Genomic DNA, 19,547 nt, shown 5'->3' on the forward strand with positions numbered 1-19,547 from the left:
AGTGTATCTATAACCTCACGACGTTGCCATGGAAACAGATTTGACGTCACCATGACCTCAAATTGTTCATTGGTAAATCTTGTTTACGTTTGTGCTAAAAGATTTTCCTTAACTGTATTGGTATAGCTTTGATAGAATACTAAAGATGGGCATGTTTAACTTTTGCTGTAATCATCACCATTATGTAGGAACTGTACTCTGCTTCCGGTCACTAGACGTTCCACTCGCAGAACAAGTTTTTTTCTCCGAAAACAGCGGCCTTTACATCATTTGTCGTCCAGAAGACAAATTCAATTTACCGAAAAGAACAAATGATGCATCACTTCTTTACGGTAGAGCATGGAGTTTCAATGCTACAATCCTTTTGAAATTGGTCAACGAGACTAAAATTTGAAGTTGCAATACGGATTTTTTTTTTCAGCTGCATTATTACAAGACTACTGTCATGTTAATTCTTCTTTCCTACGTTTTTGCATTAATTTTATTTAAGATATTTATTTTGCTAAATGGCCAAGTAAATACCTCTGCAATAAACCACACTGATGGAAAACATGCGACACGTGTATTTATTTACTTGTAGTGCTAGGTTTTTGCCTTCCTAAAACTAAGAAAGTCTCATTATATTAGATGCATACTTGTTTTCTAATTTAAGTCGCCATTATGAAAAAATAATTTCAGTTAAATCTGCGCCATATTAAACATATTCAGTTGCGCCACCCTGTATTTGCTTTAAGTTTAGTTTGTTTCATTGTTTGCGTTCTTTGTGATTGGCCAGAATGATTACTGAGGTTTTGGTTTTACGACACTCAATTGAAAACTGCTCTATGCATAAATTCCAAAAGCAATGTATTACTTTGTTTTATATAATAAAAATCATTTTCAACAAGATTTTTTTTCATCCTCTATACACTATACGGTATAGTTACAATAACTATATTACAAAAAACATGCAGACTAAAACTTGCCAAAGACTCTTAGGCAAGTGACCAACAAAGTCGCAAACCCGAGCGACTACAATAATGCAAAATAGACTTTGGGAAAGTCTACACTTAAATAGAGTTTTACCAATTCGACCATTCGAAGTATTAGTAGCTTAAGCGTCCGCCTCCATCACCCCACCCCCCAAACTACCTAATTCAATTTTTTCTTGTGTAAAAATATGATTGACAGCTTTTTTTGAAGCAACTGGGGAAGAAGGGGATGAAAATGCTTTTGCCTTCTTGGGAGCTAAAAAAAACTGGACTATTAGCTTTGTCCAAAATTATCGATTAAGAAGGCCCTATCAAATTTCTCGGTTCTACCAACTGAAAAACTAAGGGCAACGAAATTGCGAAAATTTACGCGTGGATTCTCGCAGCTTTCGCCTTCGCTCCTGGACATATTTTGGGACTGTGGTCAGGCACCACTGAAAATTGAGCATTTTAAAATCTATTAAGTAAGTCAGTGTTATACATTGGTCTTGTCTTTCTTCGCGGCTTTTAGCTGTCGTCTTGTGCGCACAGGTTCCGTGTCAAACAGTGGTTCTTTGACTACAGTGGCGGGACACTTTGCTCCTAATAACTCCACTTCCACTCGCGATCCTATCTCTGTCAGTTCAAGCGGTAAATAGGCTAGTGAAATGCTTTTCTTAAGTCTGTAGCTGTATGCACCGGACGTCGTGTTGCCAACAACCTTGAAAAGAAAGAGAAGTTTGGTTAGTGATTTCACAGAACGTCCGATCGCAGGTTAGTAATTAATTAATTATTCCATAGAAATTTTTATTGCAAGAAACGTAGTTTGAAAAATTCGTAGGGGAGAATAAACGACTGACAGTTTCCACACTAAAATTACAAATGGGAGTTCATTCTAACTCCGAATAACTTTTAAGAGTGCGTCCATAAGAGGACCAGGCAACATGTGATACAGCTCATGTCACCGATTTCGCCCAAACTTAGCATAAATGTTGGGTATGGTGAGCTATTTACTGTGGCAAAACATCAACTCAAAATATATTATTCCCTTCAAGTTATGGCACCTTTTGAAAAAATGGCCATTTTTCACTAATTTATGCATATTTAATTAGCTGACTTTGATTGACCAGTTCCACAAGAAAAAAAGACTTCTGAAAATAAAATTCACTGCGTTATATTCTGTGGTTATTAGGCTTTAAGTGCAATAACTCACTTCAACCGTCTGATTTGATTTCTTCTCCTCAAACGGTCTTTTGGAAGGTACACATTTCGTACTGTTGGAAATAGCCTTTAACTAGTGCCCAATATCTCCCATGAGCAACAACTTATATACATTATTCTTACATGGGTAATGAAATCCATCATTAAACTTCACAAAAATGCCACAAAATGTCTGGGGACTTTAATATTCTATTAGTATTGAGGAACTAAACACACGTGACTTAACGATTTCTTGCTATTTCATCAAAATTCACCGAAACACAGAAGCCATTTATTTGCCTCAATTTGGCATAAAATCGGTACGAAATAGCTAATCAAGCATAAATCTATAGATAACAATCAAAATATTGGCGAAGATTGGCAGTTAGGGCATTTTTCGGAGCGTTTTCAGAGCCATATAATTCGGCAATGTTGTGATAGTAAATGTAAAAATAGCAGCGAAAGATTTTCTTCAAAAGCTCGCTCAATTCAACATTTAGGCACATCAAAGTTAAGAAACAAGAAAGTAATACTACATACATGCCACTTATCGACACACAGATGCTTTCTTTTGAAGAACTTGTTCTTCCTCGCTGCACTTCGATCCTTCGATCGATCTCAATTGACATGAACTGTTGCTTTGAGGCGCGATGAACTTAGCCAATACATCGTGGTTCATTCTTCGTGAAAGGTGTAAACAGGTTGTCAATAAAGTCATTCAAAGAGCTGTTCAAAGTTCACGGAAGGACACTTGTCTCAGCCAGTTTGCATGAAATTAATTTAACTGGAAAATAAACAGCCGCCATGTTGTATTTCTACCTTTGAGCCTGCCGTTTCAGTCAGCGGTACGGGCGTTCACTGGGGCAAGTACGTAGTGTAGTCATCATATAGTTGTTTGACTAAATCCTATATAGGGATATTCATAAAAGGGATACATAGCCTAGCCCTACACAGCTATACACGCCTATACATAGCCCAACACAGCTATACACAGCTATACACAGCTATACACACGCGTGTTCATTTGCTTTTCCTCCGCAAATGTTTGTTTTTGTCGGAATAAGTAGCGGATGGCGTTATCTACCCTCTGAACAACCGGGGCTTAATCTTAGCCTTATAAGTAGTGTGCGTTTCTTGTAAAAGTGAGAATTTTTTTCAACTTCTCCATTGAATTTTTTTGATAAATAGTTGAAGAGAAATACACTGGATGCAGTGTAATGTATGCGATGCAATCGGTTTTGATGCTCTGAAATTGAGCTCTGAAATGTCGGAAACCATTAAATAATCAGAGCAAGTTTTTCCATCTTATATCAGGTTAAAACTAGTATGTTTATTGTTTTTTTGTTGTTTCTGTCTTTTTTGGGAGGTGGGGGAGGGGGTGAATATGGACATTCGAAGAAATGGCGGTCAGGTTGTTAGCCTGGCCTGTGTACATCTATTCCTTCTGTTCAAATCGTCTATATTATATTACACTTTGGTAGCTAGGAGACTGAATTTGTACCCACTCTCTTTTTCGGGATCCCACAAAGTTCTCCATCTGTCCATTTACCGATAAACGTCATTACTGCAGTTTTGTTTTAGAAAAGGGCTTTTATGGGGACAAATTTTTCCTCTTGAGTGCCCACATTGCAAGTGACGAATTGCGGCTTCAAATGATAATTTTCTTCATCACCGACTCAATTTAAGTGGCTATGTGAGTTACAAAGACGCGAATGCAGACTTTTGTAGTGTGCTTAAACCCCGCATTAAAACTAAACAAATTTATTGCAAGACTAGGACTACGCAAGACGGCCAAACTTATTAGCTAATGTTTCAACCAGCACAGGTAGTCTTCTGTCTTTTTCGAGGTCAACGCGAGGAAAACCCGTTTTATTCTTTGTTGTTTTCTCTCTCTACATTCACACCTTTATAGATATATGTATATATTTGCTGCGCCATATAGACTGCGTCGCTAAAGGCATTTCGTACGTGAATACTTTGTTCAGTTCAGCACAGACGCTCCCCCAACTAAAGCACTTGCGCAAGAAACGATTACAAAACCTACCTCGCTATCCACCGTATAGTGATTTATCCCGTGGTAAACGTTATTCTCCAATTTTGCTGAGTTATTCATTTTTCCCCATTTATGCCCCAGGGGTAGGGGAATTTGGTCAAAAAATGTAATCGTTATGCGCGGTATTAATCACTATTTCCGCCAGGGGAGGGGAATTTGAACAAGCTATAAAAAAAATACAAATGTCTGAAAAGTAACTGGGAGACGTTGACATTTTGATTTGTTTAACTGTGTAGCGTCTTTTATGCTAAAAATAATTGTTTATGCTCCAAAATGACGCTAAATACTAGTTATGCAACGCTTTCGAGTGGTATACTACGGAATATCCCACGAGTCGCTTGTATTTTCTCGGTATACACACGAGCCTTTAGTAAAGGCTCGTGTGTATACCGAGAAAATACAAGTGACTCGTGGGATATTCCGTAGTATACCACTCGAAAGCGTTGCATAACTAGTATTTAGCGTCATTTTGGAGCATAAACAATTATTTTGATTTGGTTGCCGTGCATGCCGACCGTTGAACAGAAAAATCAAGAACTCTGTTTCGGTGAAAGTCAAATGGAACATTTTTTTTTCTGGAAAATCTCTTTGGAAATTGACGGAACGTCAGAAATTTTCTTACCATTTGTAAGGTTTCCCAGTTCTAGTCTCCCATCCTTCAAGTCTCCCACCAACGGAAAGTATAACAGGAAACTGAGCTACAAATGGTAAGCGACATCTATTTCGGTTAGTTTGCTAATTTTGGAAAGAAGCCTTTCCATTTTTCAGTGGTCATTCCAACCGGTTCTCTCCAACAAATGGTAAGCACCCTAGAGTTCGTTCAGCATCACATTGCGGTAAACACTTGGAGCTGTAGCGTAGGAAATTGTTTTCCCTACGACAATTTGAAAATATTTTCATTTTCATCACAAACGCATCCAACGAACACTCGCGGAGGAAAAGCAAATGATCGCGCGTGTGGTCACGCGTGATGGACGCGTGATACCCAGTGAACGGCCGTACCGCTGACTGAAACGGCAGGCTCAAAGGTAGAAATTCAACATGGCGGCTGTTTATTTTCCAGTTAAATTTATTTCATGCAAACTGGCTGAGACAAGTGTCCTTCCGTGAACTTTGAACAGCTCTTTGAATGACTTTATTGACATCCTGTTTACACCTTTCACGAAGGATGAACCACGATGGATTGACTAAGTTCAGCGCGCCTCAAAGCAACAGTACATGTCAATTGAGATCGATCGAAGAATCGAAGTGCAGCGAGGAAGAACAAATTCTTCAAAAGAAAGCATCTGTGTGTCGATAAGTGGCATGTATGTAGTATTACTTTCTTGTTTCTTAACTTTGATGTGCCTAATGTTGAATTGAGCGAGCTTTTGAAGAAAATCTTTCGCTGCTATTTTTACATTTGCTATCACAACATTGCCGAATTATATGGCTCTGAAAACGCTCCGAAAAATGTCCTAACTGCCTTTTCTTCGCCAATATTTTGATTGTTATCTATAGATTTATGCTTGATTAGCTATTTCGTACCGATTTTATGCCAAATTGAGGCAAATAAATGGCTTTTGTGTTTCGGTGAATTTTGATGAAATAGCAAGAAATCGTTAAGTCACGTGTGTTTAGTTCCTCAATACTAATAGAATATTAAAGTCCCCAGACATTTTGTGGCATTTTTGTGAAGTTTAATGATGGATTTCATTACCCATGTAAGAATAATGTATATAAGTTGTTGCTCATGGGAGATATTGGGCACTAGTTAAAGGCTATTTCCAACAGTACGAAATGTGTACCTTCCAAAAGACCGTTTGAGGAGAAGAAATCAAATCGGACGGTTGAAGGGAATTATTGTACTTAAAGCCTAATAACCAAAGAATATAGTGCAGTGAATTTTATTTTCAGAAGTCTTTTTTTCTTGTGGAACTGGTCAATCAAAGTCAGCTAATTAAATATGCATAAATTAGTGAAAAATGGCCATTTTTTCAAAAGGTGCCATAACTTGAAGGGAATAAAATATTTTGAGTTAATGTTTTGCCACAGTAAATAGCTCACCATACCCAACATTTATGCTAAGTTTGGGCGAAATCGGTGATATGAGCTGTATCACTTGTTACCTGGTTCTGCCCTGTTCTCTCACGGGCACACTCTTAAGTTCTTCGCTTTTTGGCACTGAAATTCAAACTCAGTTTACTCTTGGTTGATGACAGTTGGGAATTTGCTTTTCACGTTTCTTTGAAATTTACACTGCTAACAACTGTTAACTAGTAATCTAGGGAAAATCGCGCGCCGTGTTTGGCGAACATAAAAACAACTATATCCGGTATGCAAAATTCAAAGAAATGTCGTTTATGTGTTAGAATCAGCGCACGATATTTTCTTACCTTTCCTCCAAACCAAATGGTTTCATTGCCTTCAGGGTCCACATCAGTTGTCTCTACCGTCAGCATGCACAGCTTCTTCTTGATTCCATTTTCCTTGTGCTTAAGTAAAGCTTCTCGACCAATGAAGTCCACACCCTGCGGGAGTAAAAAAACGCCAGGTCACGCTTGTGTCACGTCGTGATAACGGTATTGTCACGCGTGACAAATAATTTTGGGTTTAGTGCGGAAGGAGGGGTTCGTATGTGGGTAGGAAACTGGTACGATCCAATTTCCCTATGAGGTGTAGGGAGTTTTGTCCGCAACAAAAGCAACTCTGTTGTGCTGGGGAAATTGGAGAAACTGTCTCTCAGCCTTACCTTGTCAAATTTGATAAAGTAGTCCAAACCAGCCTCCAGGGGGGTGGTGTCCATATTCATCTGATGAAAAATGACACAATATACTTAAACTACGTGATATGCGCTGGTAACGGATAACCACGGAACCAATACGAAAGCCAGGAATTCAATAACAGATGCAAAGTTACTGCGGTAGTGTACCTAGACATGAGCAAGGCCTTCGACAGTATCAAGCATGAAATTCTAATAAAGAAACTCAAGAACATTGGCCTCTCCTCATCTGCGTTAACATGGTTTTCTAGCTATCTGTCCCAAAGATCTCAGGTAGTTCGCATAAACTCAACGCTATCAGACGCTCTACCCGTTACTTGTGGCGTCCCTCAAGGCAGCGTACTCGGGGCTCTGCTGTTTAGTATCTATGTAAATGACCTTCCAGCAACCAGCGAAAGTTGTTCAACCGAATGCTACGTGGATGACACCAAACTTCTTTTGTCTTTCAAAGTTGGTGATGCTGACGAAGCAAAGGACACTATCCAAAAAGATTTACATCTAATCCGTAACTGGTGTTTTGATAATTGTCTTCTGCTTAACCCTGAAAAGACAAAGCTCATGATCTTTGGCAGCCGCCCGATGATCCGTAGACTATCTGATTTCAAGCTTTCGCTGCTCGGAAAGGAACTCTTGCCGTCAGAGTCCATCAAAGATCTTGGTGTAACATTCGACCCCACTCTGTCATTTGAAAACCACATTTTAGCGACAGTTTCATCCTGTATGAGTAAATTAGCTCAAATAAATCGGGCAAAGCACGCATTTAACTCCGACCTATTAGTGACTATCATCAACGCGCTCGTTTTCAGTAAGTTGTACTATTGCTCTACTGTATGGTCCAGCGCCACTGCCTGTAATGTGCAAAAACTTCAACTCGTTCAGAACTTCGCTGCTCGGATAATTAGTGGTACATACAAATTTGAGCATATAACTCCATCACTTAAGAATTTGAGGTGGCTTCCCGTAAAAAAGCAGCTTTACCTCCGAGACGCTGTTTTCGCATTTAAGTGCATGACGGGCTGTGCCCCGACCTATCTGACTTCGCAATTTGTCAAAAGGCAACAAATATCGAGCAGAACCACAAGAAATTCACAACAACTGAATATTCCCCTGTGCAAAACCACTGCTGGCCAGAAGTCATTTTATTACAGAATAGTAAAGCTATGGAACTCTTTAGACAAAGACTTAAAACTATGCAAGAGTCATACAATTTTTAAGAAAACTCTGAAGACAAAACTTCTCAGCGAGTTTTTAAATTAATTTTTTTTTCTTATTTCTTGCATTTTTCTTTCTATTTCTTTTTATTTTTTATAATATATAACTAGGGTACACATTTTAAATTTTACATTTTATTCAACTTCATGTATTGTTCACTGAAAAACCTCTTTAGGAGTGTTCAATAAAATTTTATCTTATCTTATCTTATCTTATGCACATTAATTGCATTAAGTAATTTCATTTTTAAACTCAATTGTCAGGGGAATGCTGCAAAAGTCCTAGAAAACCTTAACAGAAACCTTTACTAAAGTAAACACGAGATGGATCTGTATAACATGATTCAAACTCGTGATCTTCCACAAACCGCTAAGCTAAAATGTTGAAAAGTTGAAGTACCTCTAGACCCCAGGCTCTAAATCCCTTCTCCACCCTCAATGCCGTCATGGCATAAGTACCAAAGTCTCCAATACCAAACTTCTCCCCAGCCTTCAACAGAGCTTCGTACAACTCGGCCGTGTGCTCGTTCTTGTGGTATAACTCCCAACCAAGTTCACCTACACAACAATAAAACAAAAAAAAATAATACTGATAATTCTTTGCTTATTGTTTCTTATTTTTGCGGACTTATTCCCTGACTTTTCCCTGACCTTAAAACAATTTTCGCTGACCTTGAATTGGGGAAATTAACAGATAACTTTTGCAGACCATTGATGGTCTTTTGATCTCTTCCAGCAATTTGAGTCTCGCGAAAATAAGTGACAATGAGATAGCTGCTGACCAAATCATACAAGTGAACTTTGCGTGGAGAAGTACTCTTCTACGCTTCAAGAATCTGTTCCGTCTGGATTAGCGCTTTATTCTCGGAACTCTTTCAAAAAAAAGTCGATACTGAACTCACCAGTGTAAGAAATTCGCATAGCACGCACAGGGACACCAGCGAGTTCCATGTCTCTGATCGTCAGGAATTTAAACCCGCTGTGGCTGAGATCTTCAGATGTGAGGCTGGACAACACGCTGCGGGCGTGAGGTCCAGCAATACCAAGACATGAAATATCATCTGTGACATTTTTAATGGTAACATCGTAATTTCCTTTCTTGGCGTAGTCATGTAACCACCTGTAAAGAACAGAGAAGTCTCTTAGTTCTCAAAAGAACTTGGTGTTAGTCAATAGAGCGATGTTTCACTTGAATGTCGAAAGTAATTCGCCTTTGCTATTGTATTTGCTTCGGGTTTGATTGGTTCACTGGATTGTCTGTATCCTTTGTGATTGTCCAGAACTTTGTTACTTTGGATTTGGCCATACAGCACTCAGTTGAAAACCACTCTATTGTACAAGTGGTAAAATTAACTTTTCAAAAATTTTAGGTCGTTCTAAAACTCTTTGGCAGAATTTTTTTCAACTTTGCAAAAAGTTGCACATTACCATGATTGTTATTTAAAAATGGGGGGCCACAACGCTTGTTAACGAGCTGAAATTAAGGGTGTTTTGACAGAATATACCGCTGTTATGGTAACAAATAATGACAAGAAAATGGCCACAATAACCAATGCCTGGGTATTTGTATGATACCATTCTTATAGCATCGAGCAATAAACAGTGGTATTTATTGACCCATCAAAGTATGAGACCTTAAAAGTACTGGAAACTGTTAGCAGCCACCTTAACATAAAGAAAATTCATGTTATAACGGTTTTAATGCATGGTCAAAATAATGATAGGAAATTAGCATACATTTTTGTAACTTAACAAAAGCGGCTTACCTGAGATCATGGAATTCAGAAGAACTTCCTGTCAGTAAGAAATAATGATCAGGTGCAATAGTGGAGACGGTAAACTCAGCATACACCTTGCCTTTTGGACTCAACATGTGGCTGATGTTTGTACAGCCAACCTGGTGAAATAACCAAAAATTTAAATGGTATGTGATTTTACTGTTCATCTTAGGTACAATATCTGTACAATGTAGTTATATAATTGTGGTGAAAAAGACTTTGTTGATCTTATTTACTTAATGCTTGATTAGACTACCTCTGTCTGAGATAGACTTGTGACAACAATAATATTAAAGTAGTTCTACATGCTTTTTGGTAAACTGGATACAAACCCAAGAGTTGGTTTATAATTAAAAGCCTGTACAACATAAATGGCATAAAATTCAAGTCATTTGCTAATTGCAGTTAACATTAGGAGAATGCAACAAAGCCCTGTCTGTCTGGTGGGTTTCCTATGTTCACAAGCCAGACAACAACATATTCTTGTGATGTCGGGTTTTAAAAGCTTTCTGCCCTTACCATGAAACATGCAATAGGATGTACTCTTAATTGATCTGACCAAAGACTTCCTAACTAAAACATGCAAAAACTTCTCCAACTTAAATGTGACAACCTAGGCAACGAAACAAGTAAAAGTCGAACAGTTTTACCTTTGGTAAAGCATTGGCAACCATGATGTCCAAGAACTTTGATGCATCCTTTCCTTCCACCTCAAACTTTCCAAATGGCGTCAGGTCAATAATGCCAACATTGTTAAGTACCAAGTCATACTCCCGTCCAACTGGTTCAAACCAGTTTGACCTGCGGAAACTTGGCTTGTAACCTGCATCGTCACCTGGCAGAGCAAACCAGTTTGGCTGCTCCCAGCCAACATGGAATCCCATTTCTGCACCTCGCTCCACAAGACGCTAAGTGAAAGAAAATAATTTACCAATAAAAAAACAATGTCCTAAATACAAAATGCATGTGACATACCTTGAAAAATAATAAGGATAATGAAATACCACAGCATTATAGAGGGACCCAAAGGGGACTAGGGCTCCAGAGCAGTCCGGGTTCGAGCCCTGGCCTGGGTCATCGGTTGTGTTCTTAGGCAAGACAGTTTGCTCTCACAGTGCCTCTCTCCACCCAGGTGTATAAATGGGTACTGAGGGGGGGGGGGTACCTTTGCGATGGATTAGCATCCCATTCAGGGGGGAGTAGAAATATTCGAAACCGGGATAAGCTCCTGCAGTATTGGGCCGCATGGTTCGAGGCTTCCCTTACTTTACATATTATCAGGAGATGGATAAAATTATTTTGTACTGTACATGCATGTGCATTTAGGACCTACCTCAAAAATAGCATTCTTTCTTATTGGACGTCCTGCTGGTCGTTCCAGTTTGGGATGGCCAATTTGGTTATTTAGGCCATACGACTCCCTTGCTTTAGCCAAAACGTAATCTTTTGTTGCCCACTTGCCATAACGACCCTGATCTAGTTCATTAAGATCATAAGGTGGCTCCCCATCTATTATCCAATCAGCAAGATACTTGCCAATGCCACCTAAAAAAAATTGATATATTCACCTGATGTAATAATTAAGCATGTTTGTAATCGCATACAACTTGGTACAAGTCATGTAAAAATGTTTAAGCCTGACACAAAATGTATCTTCTAGCCTTGACGGCTCCATGTGACATTCTGACAAAAATTTCTTTATGATATGTTTACTTAACAAAGAAATTGGTAATTCAGACTATGCACTTAGAATGAGCTAAATCCGACAGCTGGCAACTTAAACATGAAGAATGAAGTGGATGCATGTGGCATGTACAGCTGTACATTCATTTGAATACAGCCTTACCTCCATGAATAATACCATAACCAGTCCCAACAGCAAGCCACATGTTAGGTGCGTCAAAAGCAGGTCCAGTCATTGACAGCACATCAGGACTGTAAGTTATAGGACCTGACACGACGCTTGCAATATTTGCATCTGCCAAAACTGGTATACGTTCCATTGCCATGGCTGTATTGTCACTGATTCTATCCAAGTCACTTTCAAACAGTTCTTTTCCAAAGCCTGGTGTCACACTATCCCACCTTTAAATCAAGAACTTAACGTAAATACTCATATACTGGGGAAATTCAGTACCCTAAGGTGAGATGCAATAATGTAACCTGAATTACAATGAACCAGTTCGGAATCCCTCTGAAGGGCACTGACATTTAAACCGTTTACTGCTCAAAAGTAAGTTACCACCCTCTCCTGAGAAAAGATTCTCGTCTCAAGAGATGAGACACTCTGAAAGTAAATGGCTAACTTATCTCGCGTTTTTTATTGCCTATTGTTAACGTTTCAAGTAGCAACAATAGGCTAGCAAGCATTGCCAAGCAGAGATTACACGTAGTCAAAGACAGATAATTATTGCGACAGATACATGTATTACTGCTTTGTTGATTCTCTTGAGGCAAAAGATTCTCATATAAAGATGTGACACTCGTCTTGTGAAAAATGAGACGATAGGTGGCAACTTACTTTCGAGCAGTATAATTTGAAATACCCACCCCCCCCCCCCCCAAAAAAAAAAAAAAAAAAAAAGGTCTTGGAATAAAAGGACTGGAGGCTTTAAACAAACTCGCTTTTAAAGTTACATGTATGTTTATCACTAAGAGATACAAAGCTTAACTTTCCAAGTGACAATAACATCAAAATTTAACAACATGAACAATGTACCATTCCTCTTGCAGCTTCATCTTGTCTGGATGTTCATAAGGTCCAAATAACAAGCCCTGCCTCTCCTGACGGCAGTAGTAAGACCCTTCAAGATCTCGTATGACAGGAATTTCATGCTTAAGGGCTGCAACTTCAGGAATGGTGGACGTGACAACATACTGATGGTGAATGGCTACCATTGGAAGGTCCATCCCTGCCATGAGGCCGACTTCACGACCCCAGAACCCTGAGAATTACAATAGCTTACTTTAAACAACATTTTATAGAACCAAACATCTTCAAAGTAAGAGCCTCACAATATCCGGCTCCATTCTATCATATATTGTAGCAGTAACATTGTTTTCACTTAATACAGCTGTAGGACTAAACTTAATTGATTTCCTTTTAATTCAAGCATGTCATTGACAATGTGCACTAACAGTGTCTGAGCAAAGTATAGGGTAAAAATTAATGGATAACGTACAATGTATCATGCACAGCACTCTGTATGGCTGTCACAGGTTTTTTCAAGACTTCAAAACTTGGTCCAGACTTGTAAAGAAAAAGTCAAGTTTTTGCAGGGCCATGTAGGTGTCTATAGCACCACGAAAACTTGACTGTTTCTTTAATTACAAAAATTAACGGCTCTGGACCACTTTTTTCAATGGGTCGAGAAAAATTTTTGTTTAAACCGGCTTTTAAAGCACAGGTACCTGCAGCATTAACAACTTGTTTAGCCCTGATGGTGCCGTGTTCAGTGCCCACATCCCATCCTCCATCTGTCCTCTGGCTGAGTGAGGTGACCGGAGCAGGCATGTAAAGTTCAGCACCATACTTCCTGGCTCCAATGGCCAGTGCTTGTGTCAGTGAATATGGATCAATATGGCCATCATCTGACAAATAACAAATAGGTGTTAGTTTTTTTTTTTTTTTTACTTCTATGGAAGGCGCGATGGCATAATGGTTAGTGCGCCGGACTCTAGATCAAGCGCTCCAGGTTAAAGTCCTGGCCAAGGTCACTGTGTTGCGTTCTTGGGCCAGACATTTCACTCTCATGGTGCCTCTCTCCACCCCCCGGGGGGGGGGGTACTCCACTAAATTTTAGATAGGGGTGTACCGCCAAGGTTCTTAAACCCTGACCCTATTTAAGGATTAAAGAAAGCAAAAATTGATACCCTTTTTAAGGCCCAAACCGAAAAATGACACCCTATTCAAGGGGAGGAGAAGCGTTCCGTGATCAATTCAAATAACGGCTAACCGCGCACGGCAAGACACAAATCTTTATAAAATCGCTTTACTAATACCTGAACAGAAAATTCAGTTTTAAGAAACCTTTTTTTTCGTTTAGCTGGGCGTTTATTTTAGCTAATAGAATTTAGGTACCCTATCTAAGGATCAAACCGGGAACACATTGCCAAAAGGAGCAAAAATGATACCCTATTTAAGGACCGAGAACCTCAAAAACCATACCCTATCGGGCGGCACATACCTATATAGGCCACATATGGGAGTACCCCCCCCCCCCCCCCCCCAGTCTCCACCCAGGGGTATAAATGGGTGCCGGCGAATTTAATTCTTGGGGGTTAACCGAAGATGGACTAGCATCCCATCTTTGAGGGAGTAGAAATACTCCTTGTCACTCCATCCTACTGAAACCGGGATAAGCTCTGGCCTAAAGAGCGACTAGGCTCCAAAGTAGACTTAACCTTTTTTAATGCCACCGATTGGCTGATTAAATAAATGTATTTTTGAATCATGTGTTACATACATAATAAACTAATTCAGTCATGTTATAAAATGCAATGAAACTGACCAGGATTGAACAAGCCACCCAAGACATCATCCATTTTAAGCAACGGGTGCATCTTTGCAATTTCATCAGGTGTAACAAGCCACTGCGGTGCTTTATGCCAGCCCTGTCGTTGCATCTGATATTTAGCTTCATCCATACGCTCAGGAGTTGTACACAGCCTCAAACTCCCTGGCGTGTGAAAACCTACATTCTAATTAAGAATTAAAAAAACAGTTTTCACTTATTGGACTGGTGTTATAAAGCTGGACAATACTTTTTCAAGGCTTCAATGGATTTAATAAACTGTAAAAAGAGTATGGTAGATGTCATTTACAGTGTAAATATATGCATGATTCCACAAGTTTACATTTAATTTCTCCAAAGAGGCTGGAGGGCGAGAACCCAAGCTTTGTAATTTTTTTTATTTTTTAAAGTGTATATGACATGAAAAATATTTTCTGCTTATTTGAAAGGCCTTTCGAAATACAGAAGAATGGCGTTTTTCTTTTCGAAATATCTTTTTTCGTTTCAGAGATATTGACGTTTTTGTATTATGCAAATTAGATCAGTGATGACGTCACAAGATTTGACTCTAAAAATGGTAAAATACTGAATAAACAATATCTCTAAAACTATCGAAGCAGTGTTCTTGAAACTTGGCACCACAAATGTGCATCACAAAAGGAACAAAATGACACCCTTAGTATTGTTGCCATAGCAACTCTTTCAGCTCCAGTCTCTCTCTGTCAAAAAGACAAATATCCCCTTATCTGACCTCTAAAGTGAGACAAAGGGTCCTGCTTAGAACAGACATAGTTCCCATATTGCCTTAATTCCCACCATTGGTTTGGCTGCGCTAGATGGTTCTTGGTTTAAGACAAAAACTGGGAATTTCAGTTTTTATTGAGACAGCACCAGCGGCAAAACTGTTGTCATGGCAAAAGCCCTAAGAGTAACATTTTGTTTCTTTTGTGATGCACATTTGTGGTGCCAAGTTCCAAGAACACTGCTTTAATAGTTTTAGAGATATTGTTTATTCAGTATTTTACCATTTTTAGAGTCAAATCTTGTGACGTCATCACTGATCTAATTTGCATAATACAAAAACGTCAATATCTCTGAAACGAAAAAAGATATTTCGAAAAGAAAAACGCCATTCTTCTGTATTTCGAAAGGCCTTTCAAATTAGCAGAAAATATTTTTCATGTCATATACACTTTAAGTACTCTGCTTATTTTTAAACACTTTACATGTTCACATAAGATTAAAACTAATTACAATATATATATTCATTACACATTAAAGTACTTACAATAGACATTACACTTCATCACTTAAAACAGCGGGAAAAAAGGATGAAGTCATTACTTGTAATATTTCAATTTAAAAAGATATTTTAATTAGAATCTTTTAAATAATTATTTTTATTACACACATTCAGAAACACATGTATTTAAGCACACATACATTACATCACAACACACGACAGACCCAATATTGTTCACTAATACGCATAAGAAGTATCTAAAGCCTAGTACTTAAATGCGTAAATCATAATCTTAGAAATTTGCCCCATTTCGCAGTATGGTTAGATAGATTATTTTTTGATTTTGCAATCAGCAGTTCAAGATTTTGAATCATGTTTAGTCTAGCAGTGAAAACATTAATGAGGGGATAGGTGTTGTACCCAAGCTTTAGGATTCTGTTAGAGCTCAGGTGTTATCAGATTTTTACATACCATAGCTTACGATCATAAGTTTCTTTCTGTTATAATTTTTTCTTTCTGATGTTTGGCCACAATAATGCCTGATCAGATGGTATGCCTGCTAGGTGCAAAATGTAGAAGACTTTCAGCTTTCAATCTGACAAATCGTAGTTTGAACTGATCAGGTATTTTTTACCAATACAGACTAATCAAGGGTGTCTGGAAAACCCGAATAGCGAATAGCGAACAGTCGCGAATAGCGAATAGTGACGAATAGTCGCGAATAGTGACGAATAGTGACGAATAGTCGCGAATAGTGACAAATAGTAACGAATAGTCGCGAATAGTGGCGAATAGTCACGAATAGTGACGAATAGTGACGAACAGTCGTTGAATAGACGCGAATAGTCGTAACTAGTCGCCGTGAATAAGCCAACAGGGATTCTACAAAATTTACCGCCACATGCACAGAGCAATCTACGTGAATCTAGAAATTCAAACAGATTATATATCGTATGCTTGTCTGATCACTCTAAAAGAGAGTGCAAGTTTGTTGATCTGTTAAGCCTATATCTCAATGCCGACCGACCATAAACTGTATTTACTCACATTTCATTCTCATGAATCGCGATCCGAGGCACGTTCTATCAGCAAAACAATAAAATAAGAATAAGAGAAAAGTGATCTGTAATTAATTGTTGGATGTCAAAAGACAACTGAAGTTGTGTTATAAAAAACAACAACGCCAAAGCCAGTCTCTTTCGCAGCCGTTGTTTAGACTCGTCACGCAACGCTTGCTTGCATTAATTTTATTCCCTTTTCTTTTCTGGACTCTGCCTGGGGCTGTCGATCACCGGCAAGGAAACAGAAAACACAATAATAAGCTAACAAGTACGCTTTTTTAACGGTATAAAACATAAGAAATTCCGTTTATCATTTATTCCTCAGTTCTCTCCTGCCAAGCATCCATTTTAGCGGGAAAATCCCACGTTGTTGCGAGTTACTGGGAACTACATGTCTTAATTCGCAACTATTCGTTACTATTCGCGACTTTTCGTCACTATTCGTCACTATTCGCAACTATTCGTCACTATTCGCGACTATTCGTCACTATTCGTCACTATTCGCACTATTCGAACTATTCGCTATTCGCGATTATTCGCTATTCGCTATTCGGGTTTTCCAGACACCCGACTAATCAATAACATACTGTCAACAGAAATGCACGAAAACACTTGTAACACCAAGTCAGATTTCAGTACCACTCAGATTTTTTACAGCTGACCATATGCTGAATTTTAAGCCTCCCTTTACCTTTGTATCAAAGATAATTTTCAGGTTACCTGTCCTGTTTCCTCTTCTAGTTTGTTAAACAGCTGAATGCTATAATAGTGAATATGTTTAAGGTTTATTCCAGGATGAAAATATGTGGTGAGTCCAGCCTGCAAAATACATTAAAGATGGTGGAAATGTGATAATTTGCCAATTTATTTTTCACATCCATCTATTAATTAATCTACAAAACTAATTATACCACATACCGTATTCGTGGAATTAAAAGGTATTGTTCAATTATACAATAAATATTGCAGATGTGAAATATTGTTCAAAATAAAACTGCAGGACAAAATATGGGGAGGTGGGGTGGCCTACTTCGCTGGTATCAAGTGGTCCGGGTTCGAGCCCTGGCCAGGGTCATTGGTATTGCGTTCTTGGGCAAGACACTTTACTCTCACAGTGCCTCTCTCCACCCAGGTGTATAAATGGGTACAAGTGAATTTACTGCTGGGGGGTAACCCTGCGATGGACTAGCATCCCATCCAGGGGGGAGTAGAAATACTCCTAGGCACTTTATGCTACTAAAACTGGGATAAGCTCTAACCTGATGAGCCTCTAGGCTCAAAATAATGCAGACACAGATGTCTCCAGCATTGTCTTTCTCAGGTAGTGTGGATTAAAAAAGGATTATAAATACTCACCGCATGCCATGTTGATCCAGCAGTTAATTCAGATTTTTCTAAGAGTACAACATCCTTCATGCCCTGTTTGGCCAGGTGATATGCGATGCTGGTGCCCAGGACACCACCTCCAATAACAACAACTTCGGCATCTTCTTTCAGACGCTTGTTTAGTTTAGAAGTGCTGTACGTAGAATAAATGATCAAAAACAACAGTCAAGCTTTTGTTTGTAGTGTGATGCAAAATTTTGGTGGGTGCTTGTTTGCTCGTACTTGCATACTTCCACAAGTGCTTGCATGCTCTGATTTTAGTGGAGGCAGTTTGTTGAAAAGTGCTTAAGGCTAACTTTTGACAATGCTCATGCTCGCAAAGACCATTCGATACCCCGAGTATGTCTTAGTGTAGTCTTGAAGAATGCTGTTTTTGGCAGATGACTTTTCCACAACCTGGGCACTGGGAAAAACATCTTTATAGTGAAATGTACAACTGTATTTTATAAATGAACATTTATCTAGTTGTTCTGATTGGTCAGTATTAAAATGAATTAAAAACAATTTTCATCAAAAATTTACCATTTATTGTGTGAATCATATTTTGACCTATCGTAAAAATTCACTGAAAAATATCAAGGAAAAGATGTAACCTCACTGCACATTAGTTTTGAAAACAATGAAGTTTACTATTGAATGGAGCGTGGATAGCAAGACCTTCTAAATTACATTATGATTGTCAACTGTAAAAGCAGAGATCGATAGTCATGAGTAGAAGCTGAACATTTCACTAAAGCAGGCCGAGTAATAATTTCCATTAGTTGTTAAAAACGCGGAAAACTATATTAAAACCTCGTTTGACGTGATCAGCGATCAAAGATTCCTGAAGACTTTTATAGTATAATTTCTGTACTAAATTTGTACACACGCACATATCATCGAAACCTACCTTGAACCTGAGCTGTTGTGTCGCCACGATGTGCACGAAAGAAAGGCACATCGTTTAAGGCACGTCTCGGCGCCATAGCCTCGAGATATTCCACGTAGTAAACTTCCAACTCGAAGCACGGACGCCATGTTTACATCTTCAAAGAACACTACAGCAGGTTTCAGGCAGTGTTTTAGTTGTGAATGAATCTGCGCTGTCATTCAATAAATTTGAACCAATCACAAGTCAGCACAGAACCATTCACCAATGAGACGTCGAATAGTGTGAAAGAAACAGACAATGCTTCTGATAATAGCGGTAGTGCTTTGTGCGTGGCGCGAAACTTGTAAAACGCGCTTTACGGGAGGAACGGGAAGGAGTTAGAACAGGAAAAACACGAACTTGTGCCCAGGTCAGTGAGAAATGAACCGGTGCATAAAAGCCGGAGACTCTTGGAACAATATTTTCATCGATTCTTGATTCGTTTTGACACGCAGAAAACCTACAAGTACAAGATTCTGA

General features: G+C 38.8%; 1 protein-coding gene and 1 long non-coding RNA gene across 2 annotated transcripts in view; one reads left to right on the forward strand and one right to left on the reverse strand.

Moving 5' to 3' along the window:
* The window catches only part of LOC144632471 (uncharacterized), a 38,704-nt gene that overhangs the window by 8,716 nt on the left and 10,441 nt on the right, over nucleotides 1-19,547 (forward strand). The gene's annotated exons all lie outside the window — the stretch shown is intronic.
* Nucleotides 905-19,206, reverse strand: LOC144652664 (dimethylglycine dehydrogenase, mitochondrial-like). Its single transcript, XM_078512753.1, has 15 exons — nucleotides 19,047-19,206; nucleotides 18,128-18,290; nucleotides 17,492-17,590; nucleotides 14,465-14,654; nucleotides 13,365-13,544; nucleotides 12,673-12,898; nucleotides 11,800-12,038; nucleotides 11,287-11,498; nucleotides 10,604-10,861; nucleotides 9,942-10,072; nucleotides 9,078-9,295; nucleotides 8,576-8,733; nucleotides 6,935-6,994; nucleotides 6,579-6,713; nucleotides 905-1,671 (listed from the first exon to the last, which is right to left on the reverse strand). Exons 1-15 carry the CDS (start codon nucleotides 19,172-19,174, stop codon nucleotides 1,447-1,449), a joined length of 2,622 nt encoding a protein of 873 aa, XP_078368879.1. The 5' UTR covers nucleotides 19,175-19,206; the 3' UTR covers nucleotides 905-1,446.

Source organism: Oculina patagonica, chromosome 1, assembly GCF_052425735.1.
Source record: "Oculina patagonica isolate OP01 chromosome 1, crgOcupat, whole genome shotgun sequence".
In the NCBI taxonomy this organism is placed as follows: domain Eukaryota; kingdom Metazoa; phylum Cnidaria; class Anthozoa; order Scleractinia; family Oculinidae; genus Oculina; species Oculina patagonica.